The sequence below is a fragment of the Girardinichthys multiradiatus genome, chromosome 10, assembly GCF_021462225.1.
Source record: "Girardinichthys multiradiatus isolate DD_20200921_A chromosome 10, DD_fGirMul_XY1, whole genome shotgun sequence".
Lineage (NCBI taxonomy): Eukaryota > Metazoa > Chordata > Actinopteri > Cyprinodontiformes > Goodeidae > Girardinichthys > Girardinichthys multiradiatus.
Genome location: NC_061803.1, coordinates 27,693,543 through 27,711,919, shown reverse-complemented (window position 1 = coordinate 27,711,919; position 18,377 = coordinate 27,693,543). Strand labels below are relative to the sequence as shown.

The 18,377-nt window shown below is 40.7% G+C and overlaps 1 protein-coding gene across 2 annotated transcripts; it reads right to left on the bottom strand.

Moving 5' to 3' along the window:
* Positions 1-2,919: 2,919 nt before the first annotated feature.
* On the bottom strand, positions 2,920-17,689 carry fdxr (ferredoxin reductase). Of its 2 annotated transcripts, none has more exons than XM_047376170.1 (12): positions 17,248-17,689; positions 13,936-14,042; positions 12,014-12,109; positions 9,602-9,724; positions 9,395-9,508; positions 9,204-9,305; positions 8,142-8,249; positions 7,016-7,100; positions 4,529-4,776; positions 4,270-4,441; positions 4,018-4,191; positions 2,920-3,195 (listed from the first exon to the last, which is right to left on the bottom strand). In XM_047376170.1, the coding sequence occupies exons 1-12, from the start codon at positions 17,327-17,329 to the stop codon at positions 3,065-3,067; spliced, it is 1,542 nt and encodes a 513-aa protein (XP_047232126.1). In that variant the 5' UTR covers positions 17,330-17,689; the 3' UTR covers positions 2,920-3,064. The 2 variants fall into 2 exon arrangements, with proteins under 2 accessions (XP_047232126.1, XP_047232127.1); XM_047376171.1 differs by having other exon boundaries at positions 4,529-4,728; positions 17,248-17,685.
* Positions 17,690-18,377: the final 688 nt, after the last annotated feature.

Here is an 18,377-nt window from a genome sequence, read left to right as displayed (position 1 = left end):
TCAATAAAGGAGTGGTTCTGCAGGTGGGGAACACAGACCACTTCTCAGTATCGATGCTTTCTGGCTGATGTTTTGGTCACTTTTGAATGTTGGTGGTTCTTTCACACTCGTGGTAGCATGAGACGGACTCTACAAACCTCACAAGTGGCTCAGGTAGTGCAGCTCATCCAGGATGGCACATCAATGCGAGCTGTGGCAAAAAGGTTTGCTGTGTCTGTCAGCGTAGTGTCCAGAGCCTGGAGGTGCTACCAGGAGACAGGCCAGTACACCAGGAGACGTGGAGGAGGCCGTAGGAGGGCAACAACCCAGCAGCAGGAAAGCTACCTCCGCCTTTGTGGAAGGAGGAACAGGAGGAGCACTGCCAGAGCCCTGCAAGATGACCTCCAGCAGGCCACAAATGTGCATGTTGACTCCATGAGGATGGTATGAGGGCCCGACGTCCACAAATGGGGGTTGTGCTCACAGCTCAACACCGTGCAGGATGCTTAGCATTTGCCAGAGAACACCAGGATTGGCAAATTCGCCACTGGCGCCCTGTGCTCTTCACAGATGAAAGCAGGTTCACACTGAGCACATGTGACAGACATGACAGAGTCTGGAGACACCGTGGAGAGCGATCTGCTGCCTGAAACATCCTTCAGCATGACCAGTTTGGCAGTGGGTCAGTAATGGTGTGGGGTGGCATCTCTTTGGAGCGCCGCATGGCCCTCCATGTGCTTGACAGAGGTATCCTGACTGCCATTAGGTACTGAGATGAGATCCTCAGACCCCTTGTGAGACCATATGCTGGTGCGGTTGGCCCTGGGTTCCTCCTAATGCAGGACAATGCTAGACCTCATGTGGCTGGAGTGTGTCAGCAGTTCCTGTAAGATGAAGACATTGAAGCTATGGACTGGCCCGCCCATTCCCCAGACCTGAATCCGATTGAGCACATCTGGGACATCATGTCTCGCTCCATCCACCAACGTCACGTTGCACCACAGACTGTCCAGGAGTTGGTGGATGCTTTAGTCCAGGTCTGGGAGGAGATCCCTCAGGAGACCATCCGCCGTCTCATCAGGAGCATGCCCAGGTGTTGTAGGGAGGTCATACAGACACGTGGAGGCCACACACAATACTGAGCCTCATTTTGACTTGTTTTAAGGACATTACATCAAAGTTGGATCAGCCTGTAGTTTGTTTTTCCACTTTAATTTTGTGTGTGACTCCAAATCCAGGCCTCCATTGGTTAATACATTTGATTTCCATTGATGATTTTTGTGTGATTTTGTTGTCAGCAAATTCAACTTTGTACAGAACAAAGTATTCAATGAGAATATTTCATTCATTCAGCTCTAGGATGTCTTGGTAACCGTTCTGTTTTGGAGATAAGTGCGCATGCGCTCTCGTGTATCGTATGTGAAATCTCTGGTCATAAGCAATGTTTTCGAGCTGTACTGTGTTGTTGTAATTCAGCAAAATAACATGAAACACAACTAGATTCTCTCCCTTTGCTTTTAACTGGAGTATTTAACAGCGAGCAGACAGACATTAAACGTAGCGGTGCTCGTTTTCCGGGGGAGAGAAGCAAAGCAAGAGCATTGAGGCTCCAGCATAGCAGAAACTATTTGGAATGAGGGAAAATAACTATATTTATAAACAGATTAAGTCGTGTTTTAGACTGACTATTGGTAGCGTATCTGATCTTTGTGTGCTCGGGAATTGTTGCAGCCGTAACTGGTTCTGGATGACGGCTTCATAGCAGACAGCCGTTCTTCCCTCTTCCCGGTACTGCGTACCGGCGCAGAATCTTTTAGTGGTACACAGTACCGGACCGTACCGGCTCACTTTCACCCCTGCATTTAACAGTACCATCAGACTGACAATTATTCACTTTAAAATATTTATTTAAAAAATCTAGTTAGAAATGCAAGACGGTATGCAAGACTTTGGTCTCGTACAGCGGTCACGCATTAGTTCCTTCACATAGTGCCTACAAGGTGTACTTGCTTTCCAATCCGCTTCTGTTCTTCTGTTGACTTAAATGTGTTGAAAGTTTTTTTAATGTCTCAAAATGAGATGTTTTCCATTCTGACAGGCAAAAATATCCACCTAGACCTGTTCTTGTTTCATCAGTGGCCTTGAGCTAAGTGTAAGATTGCATCCTAAATGTGACAACCATGCTAAAATCACATTGTATCCCATTATATGCTTTAAATGCAAAGAGTTACTACAGAATGTTGAGGCTTTTACTTTGGAAATATCAGTGAGCTTTATTTTACAAGGTCTTATTTCAAACACGGTTTGAGTCCCAGTGGTAGTGTTAAGTCCAATGCTGCAATTATGTGTTGTGTGAAATATTAAGGCTTTTATTTTGTAGAGTATGTTTTGGTCTTATTTTGAAAGTCCATCATGGTTGTTTTTGAGGACTGGCTTAGGTCCATTAGTAATTCTGACCTACTTGCTATTCTAAAATCATTGTGTATGTATTATCAGCTTAAGAAAATCAATAGTAACTATGGAAGATGGACTTTGACTGGACATTATTTGACTTGAAATTATTTAAATTATCTTAATAAAAGTAAAAGCACCCATCTCGAGACCGAGCCTAACGTTTTGATATATATATATATACCGTGGGGGTGCGCGCTACAGTTCGGATCGCATTGATTCAGACGGAATAAGAAAATATAAAGAGTCCAGTTCAGAGGTGAATAGTAAAAGGTGCCTCTATGCACTGCATGGGAGGCAGTAAATGGCGTTGCTTCACAACTTCACACTCACTGCTCTCTCTGCATTGCTATGGCAGGCCCCAGTGAGTGAAAATAGATGTTGGGGCTGCTCAAAGTGTTTACCTGAGTATGGTTCTATACTATGTTTCAGCTTAAACGGATTGTGAATATTCATTTATCTTTGTGCTGCAAATAATCAAAGGTATTACATCGTTCAACCTTTTATGCATGCTTTAAATTAAGCCCATGTTCACAATGCCATTTGTATTATATGAATATGGTCTCCACTGCAGTCTTTGTATCTAACATTACTCATTATTCTTTGTTCTGCTGGATTCTGCCTGCTGCATAGGTCATGTTCGGGCCACCTTCAGCATTTCTTCCACAGTCAGTAGTTTCTCTCTGGGTTTTCCGCAAGCTTCCCCCTTTCTCATCTCCAAGCTGTCGATCTTCTCCCAGTCTGAGAAAGTCACTGGTTTCACTCCTGCACACGGCACAATAAAAATGCTCAGTAACAGCAACAGCTCTTATGTTTTGAGTTTTTTTTTTTTTTCATTTTTTCCTCTTAAACTTAGTAAACATTAATCATAGGCAGCCTGTTTTAGTTAGCTGGCTCTTTCCCTACTCTTGCCCTCTGATCACATGTTAAACTAACCAATAAACACACAGGTGGGCATCATGAAGACTTTGTTGTCAACTCAAAACAGTCTATTTGAATTGACTCTGGTCACTTGCAGGCCAGGAAGATGGTCGCCTTGTCCTAATAAATACATGGATAGGAGTTGTTTTTGGAAGACTGGCCGATGTAATTAGAGGACAGCCAGAGAAATTTGAGGACATTTGGAAACCTTTGGTGGACTTTCTAGTGAGTCGAGGAGTGTGTGGAGTGGCTGAACTAGATATGGCCTTTTAAGAAAATAAATATCAATTGGGAAACAGGAGGAATATTTCAGTTTTTCCCTTTGTAGAGCAAATCGGCCTTTGACACTGCACGGCAGCCAGACCCATCATACTACAGCCTAAACTGCCAGAGCAGGGGTCCAGTGATGGAGGTGAAAAATACATTATATTATTCTGTATGTTTTTTTGCATTAACATTAATAAAGATATAATTAAAAATAGTAAGTAATCCATCATTCCCATCCTTTGTCCCTGTATTTTAGATTTTGGGTTTCTATGCTGTTGTTTAACCTTGGTTTTGTATACCAATTGTGCAAAAAAGCGTGTTGTATACACTGTGCTAAACAAGGCAGTTAACAAGGGCTCATTAACATATGTTGCAATAACCAACGAGTCTTTAATGTACCTCGCTCCTCCAGCAGCATGCTGACAATTTGTGATCCAGGCTTGGCTGTAGATATATCCAATGTTCCAGAGTCCACGTCCTCCAGCAATGATCGTGCCGTGTCAAAGCTGTTGTTCATAGTGGTGGCTATGACACCTGTGGGGCCTGTTTTCAGCCAACCGCTACAATACAAACCTAAAGAGAAAGACTGAGTTGTGAAATTGTGTAGTTAAAAGGTTCATATTTCTAGGAGTCTGTTTTAAACAGACAAACCTGCAGCTTGGTGAACCCGGCCCACTGAGTTAGGCACGATGGCTCTCCGAGAGTCAAACGGCACGCTGGGATCGATGGGGTGACTCTTGTAGCCGATGCTGCTGATGACCAGACCACAGGAAACATCTTCAACTTCCCCGGTAAGAACAGCCTGAGCTCTTTCTCCAGAACCCTGACCGAAGAGACGTAAGTATTATTACACTCCAAAGTAGGCAACCTCACAGGCACATTTGGGTTTAAAATACAAAATCATGCTCACCTCAAGCCTGTTGACCGCCAGTCGGATGCCGGCTGTTCTGCTGTGACTGGGGTCAGCGAAGATTTCAGTGGGGCTCCGGTAGAATCGGAAACCCCAGATCTTGGTGGCGTTTTTCCGCCGCTCCAGCTCCTTATCTCCGGGTACCTCCATAGCCGTCTTCATCAGCAGCTCGGTGAGACGCTTCCTGGGCCTCGGTAAATCTGCGACAGCAGAGAGACTCCTGCCATAAATCCTTTCACTCCTTACTACTGTGAAACAATTGGTAAAAATGTGTATTTTATAAGTTATTAATAGCTTTTTATATTTTATTCAACCTTAATCGGGAATAGATTATATCGGTTTCACAACATGTTTTTGCAGATGTCCGTCCAGTGTGTAGGGATAGCATGTTTATTTTTTAGTGTTTTTATGTATAATAGTGATCTGACAATCAGACTGACAAATGATTTTGTTGTCAGGTATTTTTGTTTATGACCAGTTTCACATCGACAGAATGAGATCTCTGGGCTAACAATAGATTGATATGAACGGCTACCTCTTTACTTTTTATTGCTCTCATTTCATCTGTTTAATTGTGACCTCTCTAACAGCATAAACCACTTATAGTACAGTTCTTGCAGTATTCATGAGCTGTGAGTATTTCATTTTTTTGGCACATTACAACAACAAACTAACTAATCCAAAGTAGACCTGAAAAGTGCCATCATATGTCACCTAATTACTTTATAGAGCCCATCTGTGTTTAACTGGATATCAGTATAAATCCACCTGTTCTTTGAAGGCCTTAAATGTTTGTTAGAGGACATTAGTGAACAGCATCATGAAGACCAAGGAACACAGCAGACAGGTCAAGGATAAAGTTGTGGAGAAGTTTAAAACAGGGTTAGGCCATAAAACAATAACTGGCCTTTATGGAAGAGTGACAAAAAGAAAGCCAGTGTTGAATAGAAGCAGTCCTATGTGTAGTTAACCACAAGTCATGTAGGAGACACAACAAGTATGTGGAAGAAAGTGTTCTGGTCAGATAAAAACTAAACTAAATTGTCTGGCATACATGCCAAACAACATATGTGTGGTGGAAAACTAACACTGTGCATCATCCTGTGTACCAGGGCAGGGCCTGCAAGAAAGCCAGTTATAGGCTGAAAAAGACTTCCTCAGACTATTCTCAGAACGGCTTAGTTCTAAGCATCTGGATGAATGGCCTAGTCCAAGTTTAGGTGGACTTTCAATTGAGAATATTTGACAAGCAAAATGAGTCTCTACTGTGCAAAGCTGGTAGAGACAGCATAACAATCCACAGTAAATACGAACTCCAATAAAATAACAAAATGCAACCAAATAAAATAACTATATTATTATATTTATATCAAATAAATATACCCAGTTTGCAGAGTAAAATAAAATAATCTTTTCAACTATAACTAAAAGCCAATTATTAAAAGTGGGTTTTCAAAACCGACCTAAAATAAACGACAATTTTTGCAGCTGGGATATAAGGCAGGATTTTGTACAGGTAAGCTGACACCACCAATAAAGCTCTACTTTTGAGCCTGGACCAAGGATTGTCAAGCAACAGTCCATTTGTGGACCTTAATGCTCTGGCTGGAGTGGAAGGGGGCAAAGGTACAGACCCGCATGGTGGTGCCATACAAAAACAAGCAGTTTCAACTGGATCCTGAAATGAACAGCAGACCAGTAGAGAAGCCAGCACAGGTATAACATGATAACAGTGCCTTTTGCTAGTCAAAAGATGTGCAGGTGTGCTTTGGAAGGCTTGCAGACATCAAATTGAGGATTTATTCAGACCAGCAAGGCCCTCTAATCGAGTAAAAACACACACATGAATCTGTATCTAGATTGTAATGCTCTCATTTGAGACAGAAATACTGGATTGGGTGCTGCATATGTTCTTGCATATGTAACACAGCACCTGTGACTGCAAAGCTGCAGCACAGACAGAAACAGCTACAAGACAGCAGCTTCTAAAATTATCCCTCACTGCGTCTAACTTAAAATATTCACACGGTCAAGGTTCTGAAAACCCATCTGTGAGCAAACACAAGGACACTGTTTTCACTAAGCAGTCAAATCAATGCCACGTCTCCATCAAGGCTGAGGCTACTGGCCAGAAGGTCAACATAATGAGCATTGCTGCAGAACAACAACTCTCCATACCTGCAGCCTGTTTTGAGCTCTTGTACGTCAGAAGCGATCTTAACTTGTGAACAGTTTCCGCTCGGCTCAGTATACGGGCTATGGGTCTGCACATGTGCTTCAGCTGTTAACCACAACATACATTTCTTCCTCCCATATGACAGCTCAATGTTCTGCATTAGTCAGATGCTGATTTCTCATCAACTTGTGTAATTTTCATTCAGATGACAAGAACCAAGAAAGCAAAATCTGTAAATCTTGAGTCACACTTGAAAAAATAACATGTTGTCATAAAAAAAACCTCAGTCAAGGCTTTGATTTGCCTCTGACCTTTAAGAGCTTCTGGGACGCCTTCGAAATCAGCTGCCACCATCTCAGGCCTGGTTCCTGGCAGGTTCACCATTTCTCTGAGCTCCTGTAGACAAGATGAGGAAGTCAAATACCACAAGACTCTGCTATCAAAGGTACACCATCAGCTTTACACAAAAACAACCTGTTTTTAGAAAAAACCCAGAAGTCACCAAGCTGTGGTTTTTCTCTGGGTCATTCTGGTTCTTCTGATTGACTTTCTTCATGCGTCTTTTTAAACAACTTTTTTTTATAACAGCAATAATTTGCCATGTTTAAGAGGTAGGCAGTGTTTCATAACCTGATGAAAGAAGTTTTGAACATCAAAACACAAAATATCACTCAGTGTCATTTAGTTAACAAACACTAAGCCAAAATGGAGAAGCAATGCAAAGAAACCATTTTCAAACTTAGAGCTTCCACATGAGTTAAAAGGAATGGAGCAACTAGATGACCCTAGAAGAAGGAAGTAAAGAAAGAAAGAAAGAAAGAAAGTCTGCAATTACTTATCTCCAAGAGCGAGAACGTATGTATGTAAAAGCTGGATTTAACACAATGCCAAGTCAGAAAGAAAAGAGAAATGACACCTCCACATTAATCTGGTATGGTTACATTCCAACTCTCTGAAAGTCCCACATCCTACAATAAGAAATCTTATTAACAAGTGGAAACTGTTAAAGACCATGGTCAAGCTTTGGAGGAGCGGCTGACTGCTTTAGACTGTAAGAAAATATAACAACAATCCGTGATTTCTATTACACAGTCATTAGGCCTAAGTTAGCATGTTAAATGTTACAATTCATCAAAGTACAATTAGAAAACAATGGACAAATATGTAAGTAAACTAAAAGTCTGTTCTCGCTAAAAAGAATATGGCACCAGGACTTAGATTTCAAGAGTTTCATCCAGACAACTCAGACTTATCAAGACAAACCAGGCAACAGCCTTTCAGCAGATGTTGGGCTCTGAAAGGAGAACTGTGCATATATGAATACTGATGCAATGTTGTAAAGAAGAGTAGGTCAAACACTTGGGTCAGTGTGGTTCCCAATGGCTCAATTTGTGTGATAAAGGTCTGGCTTTTTTTCCCCTGTCCTATAATACACACCTTGATTGTGCAAGCGACTTGCATGGGTCCCCTTCTGCCAACTATCAGCACCTTTCGAACCTGACTCTCTGCAAGGGCTTCCAGGGCTGGCTGGGTGATGTCGGTTTTCTGTGAAAACAAAATAATTATGAGAAGCATTGGCACAGGATGGTAAAAATGTAGATAGTACTGTATTTCTTAAAGTAATCCCAAATGTATTCTTATCATGACCAGTAGAAAAGATGCATTATTGTCAGTACCATTACTAATAATACTACTAAACAGCATTACTACTTAGTTTTCTGGAGTGTTTGGAAAAGCCTTGAATTTATATTTATAGAAATACACAACACCTTGCAAAAGTATTCATGGTTTTTAAATGTTTCGCATTTAGTATAATTGAGGAAGAAAATTATACATGGTTTTCAAGTTTGTTTTACAAATAAAAATTGGAGAAGTGTGGCGTGAATCTGTATTCATCAACGTTCTTTATTCTGGTACCCCTAAATCCAGTGTCAAAACGAGCAAAACTCTACACCTGCCAGAGCTATAACCGAGTGGTTTAGATTAAAGCATATGTTAGAATGGTCCAGTCAAAGTCCAGACCTAAATCCGGCTGAGAATCTGCGGGAAGAGTTGAAAGTTGCTCTTCAGGAACACTCTCCATCCAGTCTGACTGAGTTTCAGCTAATTTGCAAAAAATGTCAATCGGGCAACGCTGGTAGAGACATACCCAAACAGGCCTGCAGCTGGAATTGCAGTTAAAAGGTGGTTCTATAAAGTATTCACTCAGGGGGCTGAATACAAATGCACACCACACCTTCTAGATTTGTATTTACAGAAAAATAAAAAATAAAATAAAAATTGAGAGACCATCTATTGCATAAAAATTCAATAAAATACATTGAAGTTTGTGGTTATAACATGGTAAAATTTTAAAGGGGAATACTTTTGCAAGGCACACTGCTTTAGAAATCACCCGTGAGTAAAAGCAAAGCCCTACTTACCTCCATATTTAACCCTTTTCTTGTTTGTTTGTTTTTCTTTTCCATGTTGGCAAAGGAAAAAGAAAATCCTTCTCACCTTTAAAATATCCAAAGGAGACAGCAGTATTCTGGCTACATCCAAGGCCACGTTGCCTTGTCCCAAAATGACGGCTGTTTCGCAGCTCAGGTCCGGACTGAGCTGGAGGAGGAATCATAGAAATGAAAACATCAGTATGCTGTGATTTACATGAGAACGGATGAATTTTTCACAGAATTGGCTCCACAAACCTCTCGACAGCTGGGCAAGCCGTTGTACCAGCCCACAAAGTCTTTGGCGGAGTACACACCTCGCAGGTCCTCACCTGGCACCCCCACCCTCCTGTTTCCCTCTGCACCGTAACTCTGGCAGGAAATATATGCAAAAAAGATTTAAGCCTGAATTTTCATGTAAGGATCCTGTATTAGTGGACGCGCATGCAGTGTTTGCATTCTCACCAGTACGACAGCATGGTACGCTTGCTGCAGTTCACCGACGGTCACGTCCTTCCCAACATTTACGTTCCCATAGAAACTGCAGCGGGAATGTTTGGCTGTTTGAGTAAAAGTATTGATGACATTCTGTAAGACAAAAATGAAAACATTTATTGTACAGAAAAACGTTTCATAGTTCATAAACATAATCAGGAAACCTGTTCAAAACATTAACCTGTAGAAGTCTAGCTATGAGAAAAAAATGTAAATTTAGAATCTGTCCTCAGGTTTATATGATATGTTTTGCACTACTGATTATATGAAACACTCGTATCCTATAGCAACAGTTTTTGGGGAGAATTGTGGGGAACCCCTCACACCCATGGATTGTATCAGAATGCCTCACCGTCCTCATAACACATGATTTCTGGCAGAGCTCATGTTTTCTTTTCCTAAGAAAGAGATTTTCAAGATTTCCCAAATAATCAAAATGAGGACTGTTGAGAAAAAAATAACCAGTCTTTCCTTCCATCCTTGTCCTTCCTGCAGAATTTCATGTCAATCCTTGCCATTTTTCTTGGACAGATGTGGCTTCTTTGCCTTTCTTCTTCATCAAGGTTAATGTCCCAAAGTCTTTGCCTCACACTGACCACAGATGCACACCAACCCACCTGCTGCCAAATGGTGTGCAGGCTCTGCACTGGTGGCAACACATATCTGCAGTGCAGTCCTAAGAAGGAGACAATCCATGAACATGCTGGACACTCTTCGGTGTCCTGAAGTCTCTTTAGACAGTTGAACTTCTCACTTGATGCTCTTGATGATTCAGAAAAATCTTTGTCTTAGCTGCAGTTCTCATCCGTATGAGGTCATTTTGATGTGAGGTGATAATGTCTGCAAATGTTTCTTTAGAGGTAACTATTGCAATCACAAGAAGACAATGATTGGAAGCCCATCTGCTCCTTTTTTAAAGTAATCAGTCAGCTGATTAGATTGATGAGTTACTTCAGATTGTTTTATCATCTTTTAAGAGATCAACAAAAACACTAGACAATGCTATAAGGTACTTTTTAATGTCAGTTTTTTTTAGGAAAACAAACCACTTTGCATTTAAGACATAACTCTGCACAGAAATCTACAAGCAATGTGATTTGCAACCAAACCAGCAATTCTGCAAAGCGCAACATTATCGCCTCGGGCGAATCTTTTAGCTGTGACTGTGCTCTCAAAACTCCAGTAAAGCAACCGTCTGCAGTTCCTTTTTGGCACTGTAAAAACGAGGATCAGATTAGTAAGACTCTGAAGTAAGCTTTAAAGGTTGCAGAAAACAGTCAGTTTGAATTCCCAGGAGCTAGGTTTTGGCAAAGACATCCATTTACCAAGTGTTGACTAGTGATGCTGAATACTCATGCAAACTTAAATATTTGTATCTTTTATTTATTATTGTATTTTTATTATTGTATTATTGTTGCCTTGCAGCGGGAAGGTCCTGGGTTCGATTCCTGGCCAGGGGTCTTTCTGCATGGAGTTTGCATGTTCTTCCTGTGCATGCGTGGGTTCTCACCGGGTACTCCGGCTTCCTCCCACAGACCAAAGACATGCCTGATAGGTTAATTGGTCTCTAAATTGCCCTTAGGTGTATGAATGAGTGTGTGCATGGTTGTTTGTGTGTTGCCCTGCAATGGACTGGCGACCTGTCCAGGGTGTACCCCGTCTCTCGCCCATAGACTGCAGGAGATAGGCACCAGCTCCCCCGCGACCCACTATGGAATAAGCGGTAGAAAATGACTGACTGACTGATTTATTATTGTACTCGTTTTTTTTGCTTGGTGTGTTAATTAAATCATGTTTCCTGCCAAAAAATTAATTTTAATTACAAGCTCCAAGGCAACCAAAGAACACTCTCTTAGGTCATTTTTCTTCAATTTGTTCAGCTGTTTTATTCGCTGGCGGTTTTCATGCTCAGCCAGTCTAACCACCTTTCTAAAGCTGTCGCCTGGATTGTCTTGCATTAAAATGTTTTTTCTTCATTGACACAACATTCATCATAAACTATAATGAGATGATTAATTGTCCTGGAAATGTTTGCATGGATGAGCAAAATCATCACCCTGCAATTTTTCTAGTTCAGAATTGTTTCCTGAGCTTTTACACAATAACACTTATTACTAATCTATAAACAAAATGAATTTACACAGAATTAAAAAGAATGTGGCAACAAAAAGCATCCAGCAGAATGCCACTGATTAAACTTCAGTAACATACTTGACCAATGTTGTTCAGCCTAAAACACTTTCTTGCCTGGTCAGACTACCCTTTACTTTGTCTTACCAAATGTTCCCTTTATCTCTTCAGATTTATTCACTTAAAATCCCAGATTTGTGGAGTGCAAATTGTTGTAATCCCCCCCCCACTCTGCTGTGTGATAAATGTCACCTTGACTTCAGGGTGATCAGGGGCCACTCCAAACCTGACCAGGCCGAAGGGAACGGGCAATCGCTCGTAAATGTCGACCTCAACATCCTGACGAGCCTGAAAGGAAAAAGGGCTAAATAGAATAAATCACTCCCTGCATACATTGTCTCTTCATTAATAAAGTTCCACCACAGGTTTTATCTGTACTTGCCAAGTATGTTAACACACACTAGCATGAAGACAAAAAGCTGAAATATACAATACTAGAGACATAATGTATCTAATACAGCAAATGATTCATTGTGTTGTATTATTATTAAATGACACCGACTTCGTTGGCAAACGATACGATTTATCTACATAGTCCAGCCCACAACAATGCTTCTGATTTGGCACTGCTTCGTTGTATGAAACTTCTAAAAGCATAAATGGGACATTCTTTTACAAAAAAAAAAAGAAACATTTTAACTGGATAATCTAATCTTCCTAATTAACAGTGTCACTGGTCCCTTACATTCCCATTGCCACTTATATGGCAGAAATCTTGGTTTTTAATAGAGCCTTTAAACTGATTTGATCAGCTCAACTTAGTTGTAAAGGTGAGCTTTTTCCAGTTTGGGGCACTTAGTAAAGTGAAGGCCTTCATTTAATTACATCAGTCTGAGACAGTAATCCATTCCTTAATCACATCTCGTTTGGATTACGGAAATTCTTTGGACAATGTTAATCCTTGATCACCCAGGTGTCCTCAAATGTTCAAAACAGAGTGCCTTCTCTGTGTCTACTGACAGAAAAGAAACACTGGCTTGCTGTCCATTTCAATATCCATTTCAAATGTTTCCTCCTGCTTTCATAATATTAAAAGTATGGTGCCACCTTACCTCCATGATGTTTTGCACCCTTACACTCCACTGAAAGGACTGAGGTAAAAGAATAATTACTTGCGATTGGACATTTTACATCTGGGCATAAAAGCAGAGATGGAAGAGCCTGTTAAACATCTGATGGACACCATGTTTGAGTTTAAATGTTATATTAAATGTTTATTTTGTCTCTTGCCCCTGTTCTTCTTTTTGCATTTTAAAGTGAATACTGTTGTTGCCTTACTCCTGATTCAAATCTCTTGACCAGTTGTGTTCAGTCATCAAGTCAGTAGTCCAACCCAATAATGTATTTCTTTCAACTTTATGCATTCAAACCCTAAGGAACATGTCAACAAATATATACTGAACATTACTAAGTGTACCCCCGATTTAATAGGTTATTAAAAGAACTAAATTGCTGCAGGCTCTTTCCATGTGACTTTTCCATGTTGGGACTCAGAAACTGGAAAAAAATGCATTTGCTATGGTAAAAATGTATTTTAATTGTATTATGTTGAAGTTAAGATCAAGATCCTCCACTTTGGTTGCAGTAGAAGGTTGCTCATACTGAGGGAGTGCTTTCTCTCCACTGTCCACTTGAACTTCAGGAGGAATTGCTGCAAAGCCAATGACTCAATACAAAAGGCTGGGTTTCCTTGGATGAATAGTATTTTACTAATTAGCAGAATAAACAAAATTTGAATCCCTCTAAATGATTGCATTGTTTTGGATTGATTTGATTATTTTATTTTAAATAACTGGATATGAATTTGTTTCATAAAATGCCTTTAGATTGAATTACTGTAAATTGGCAGTATATATGGAGTGCAGGATTGTGTTTAACTGAAGCAGAGAAGCAAAGCACTGTGGTTGCTTTTTCACTGTGTCTAAAAGGAAGGGGAAAATATTTACAGTATGTCGGTGTATGGTAAATGGCCTGCACTTGTGTGGCGCTTTATCTAGTCCAAGGACTCCAAAGCGCTTTACACTACAATCTGGAGTATACAACAGATACAACAGGAGTTTATCTACATGTTCCACAGCTAATACCTGCATACTATCAGAACAGGAAGTACACACCTTGATAAGATGCTGTGCTGTGTAGAAACCTGCCGGACCACTTCCAACAATACACACCTTGGGACAACAAGAAGTTGACAAGAAAGTCTTTCCACTCCAACCAATGCCTGCAAAATGATAAGAGTGGATGAAAGAAGGAAGAACAAGGGCCAAGAGTGTCAAAATTAAATACATAATGAAGTCATTAAATAAATTATAAACTAAAACAAAAAATATCAAATTTTTCATTGGGATTAATAATGTGTTTTTGAATTTCAATTTAAATATTCTTATATTATAAATCAAATAAAACTGAAAATACACATATTAAGTAAGTAGTCTTTAAATATTTCTATTTTTTAACTAATTATTTGTGCAATTAATTCATTGAATGTAGGAAAAAAAGTTTATATAAACATATATTTAAAAAATACAGATACAGTTAATATTTATTATAATCATTGCATTTTTACACACATATACAGGTGTTGGACAATGAAACTGAAACACCTGGTTTTAGACCACAATAATTTATTAGTATGGTGTAGGGCCTCCTTTTGCGGCCAATACAGCGTCAATTCGTCTTGGGAATGACATATACAAGTCCTGCACAGTGGTCAGAGGGATTTTAAGCCATTCTTCTTGCAGGATAGTGGCCAGGTCACTACGTGATACTGGTGGAGGAAAACGTTTCCTGACTCGCTCCTCCAAAACACCCCAAAGTGGCTCAATAATATTTAGATCTGGTGACAGTGCAGGCCATGGGAGATGTTCAACTTCACTTTCATGTTCATCAAACCAATCTTTCACCAGTCTTGCTGTGTGTATTGGTGCATTGTCATCCTGATACACGGCACCGCCTTCAGGATACAATGTTTGAACCATTGGATGCACATGGTCCTCAAGAATGGTTCGGTAGTCCTTGGCAGTGACGCGCCCATCTAGCACAAGTATTGGGCCAAGGGAATGCCATGATATGGCAGCCCAAACCATCACTGATCCACCCCCATGCTTCACTCTGGGCATGCAACAGTCTGGGTGGTACGCTTCTTTGGGGCTTCTCCACACCTTAACTCTCCCGGATGTGGGGAAAACAGTAAAGGACTCATCAGAGAACAATACATGTTTCACATTGTCCACAGCCCAAGATTTGCGCTCCTTGCACTATTGAAACCGACGTTTGGCATTGGCATGAGTGACCAAAGGTTTGGCTATAGCAGCCCGGCCGTGTATATTGACCCTGTGGAGCTCCCAAAGGACAGTTCTGGTGGAAACAGGAGAGTTGAGGTGCACATTTAATTCTGCCGTGATTTGGGCAGCCGTGATTTTATGTTTTTTGGAAACAATCCGGGTTAGCACCCGAACATCCCTTTCAGACAGCTTCCTCTTGCGTCCACAGTTAACCCTGTTGGATATGGTTCGTCCTTCTTGGTGGTATGCTGACATTACCCTGGATACCGTGGCTCTTGATACATCACAAAGACTTGCTGTCTTGGTCACAGATGCACCAGCAAGACGTGCACCAACAATTTGTCCTCTTTTGAACTCTGGTATGTCACCCATAATGTTGTGTGCATTTCAACATTTTGAGCAAAACTGTGTTCTTACCCTGCTAATTGAACCTTCACACTCTGCTCTTACTGGTGCAATGTTCAATCAATGAAGACTGGCTACCAGGCTGGTCCAATTTAGCCATGAAACCTCCCACACTAAAATGACAGGTGTTTCAGTTTCATTGTCCAACCACTGTACACACACATATATATATATATATATATATATATATATATATATATATATATATATATATATATATATATATAAAATTCCTATCTCACAAAATTAGCATATTTCATCTGACCAATAAAAGAAAAGTGTTTTTAATACAAAAAACGTCAACCTTCAAATAATCATGTACAGTTATGTCGGGATTCCTTTAGCACAAATGACTGCTTCAATGCGGCGTGGCATGGAGGCAATCAGCCTGTGGCTTTGCTGAGGTCTTATGGAGGCCCAGGATGCTTCGATAGCGGCCTTTAGCTCATCCAGAGTGTGGGTACTTGACACTGGACTTCTGGCATTTTGGCATTTCCTTCTCCCCAGTCTTCCTCCAGACTCTGGCACCTTGATTTCCGAATGACATGCAGAATTTGCTTTCATCCAAAAAAAGTACTTTGGACCACTGAGCAACAGTCCAGTGCTGCTTCTCTGTAGCCCAGGTCAGGCGCTTCTGCCGCCGTTTATGGTTCAAAAGTGGCTTGACCTGGGGAATGCGGCACCTGTAGCCCATTTCCTGCACACGCCTGTGCACGGTGGCTCTGGATGTTTCTACTCCAGACTCAGTCCACTGCTTCCGCAGGTCCCCCAAGGTCTGGAATCGGCCCTTCTCCACAATCTTCCTCAGGGTCCGGTCACCTCTTCTCGTTGTGCAGCGTTTTCTGCCACACTTTTTCCTTCCCACAGACTTCCCACTGAGGTGCCTTGATACAGCACTCTGGGAACAGCCTATTCGTTCAGAAATGTCTTTCTGTGTCTTACCCTCTTGCTTGAGGGTGTCAATAGTGGCCTTCTGGACAGCAGTCAGGTCGGCAGTCTTACCCATGATTGGGGTTTTGAGTGATGAACCAGGCTGGGAGTTTTAAAGGCCTCAGGAATCTTTTGCAGGTGTTTAGAGTTAACTCGTTGATTCAGATGATTAGGTTCATAGCTCGTTTAGAGACCCTTTTAATGATATGCTAATTTTGTGAGATAGGAATTTTGGGCTTTCATGAGCTGTATGCCAAAATCATCCGTATTAAGACAATAAAAGACCTGAAATATTTCAGTTAGTGTGCAATGAATCTAAACTATATGAATGTTAAATTTTCATCATGACATTATGGAAAATAATGAACTTTATCACAATATGCTAATATTTTGAGAAGGACCTGTATATACACACTATGTTTTGAACATAGTGTGTATATACATATATACACACATATATATATATATATATATATATATATATATATATGTATATATATATATATATATATATATATGTATATATATATATATATATATATATATATACACACTATGTTTTGAACATAGAACATTACAGAATAAAATTATTGTGGCACATTTGGATCTCCATTTTGAAGTTGGTCCAACCTGAACAAGAAGCAACTGTTCAGTCTCATTAAAGTTCAGTTTCGAGTGAAGCTGTTTCAGCACTGTTAATGCGGTTTCCGTGCGTCATAACCTAAACTGGAGAGTGACTGGAGTTGTGCAGAGTTGTCTATTTTAACATGACGGGACGGCCGACAGGCAGCGTCAACAGTGGCTCACCTTCATTTAGTCCCCTTGTCCATTTGCTTCTTCCTGAAGTCCACAGCTTCAGCTCAGACTGCAGCAGTCTGCAGCTGCTCATGTTTCCCTCCTCTGTTCAGTCGAGCTTCCTAACATCAATCTAAAAGCTGGTTAGATCCTGGGTGTTGTGCTGCCTTCTTTTACCAGCTTCTCATTGCTGGCTGCGGCGGTTTCTTCTGAGATTTGTTCAGCAGGACAGAGGATCAAAAGCCAAGGTGGAGACCATTTATTTTCACCGTCACTGGCTGCAAGTCCTTCACTGTTTTAGCTCAAGCTGACAGCAACAAGCCTGTGTTCGACTTCAAATTCGATCTTTATTTTATTTTTATTATTTAAACTTAATAACTAAGGTTTTTTTTTAATACAATTTCTTGAGGCTGCACGCTGTTACAGTAATGACAGTCCGGGGAAAACAAATATTTTACCTCAAAAGTTCCACATCTTTTAAGATAGAGCTTTAGTAAGCTAACATCACCGGCTAACACTGTTAGCTCCTGAGTGACCTGCTGCGAGGACTCAGTTATATCTAATTAAGCTGTCCAGATCTATTTAAAATTGAAACAAATCTCTTAAAGTGTTATTAAACTAATGAAAACCTACCCTTTTAGGAAAAGTATATATACACAGTACAGACCAAAAGTTTGGACACACCTCATTCAAAGAGTTTTCTTTATTTTCATGACTGAAAATTGTATATTCACACTGAAAGCATCAAAACTATAAATTAACACATGTGGCACAGCACCCCATCACTCTCCTTCGTGGTCAAATAGCCCTTACACAGCCTGGAGGTGTGTTTGGGGTCATTGTCCTGTTGAAAAATAATTGATGGTCCAACTAATCGCAAACCGGATGGAATAGCATGCTGCTGCAAGATGCTGTGGTACCCATGCTGGTTCAGTATGCCTTCAATTTTGAATAAATCCCCAACAGTGTCACCAGCAAAGTACCCCCACACCATCACACTTCCTCCTCCATGCTTCACGGTGGGAACCAGGCATGTAGAGTCCATCCGTTCACCTCTTCTGCGCCGCACAAAGACACGGTGGTTGGAACCAAAGATCTCAAACTTGGACTCATCAGACCAAAGCACAGATTTCCACTGGTCT

Excerpts from the sequence above, each read along its gene's own strand:
- fdxr (XM_047376170.1), bottom strand. The coding sequence starts at position 17,329 with ATGAGCAGCTGCAGACTGCTGCAGTCTGAGCTGAAGCTGTGGACTTCA. Across the intron at positions 9,306-9,394 it reads GCTTGCCCAGCTGTCGAGAG|CTCAGTCCGGACCTGAGCTG; the intron begins GTTTGTGGAGCC and ends TTCCTCCTCCAG. Across the intron at positions 4,192-4,269 it reads CCGGGTTCACCAAGCTGCAG|GTTTGTATTGTAGCGGTTGG; the intron begins GTTTGTCTGTTT and ends CTTTCTCTTTAG.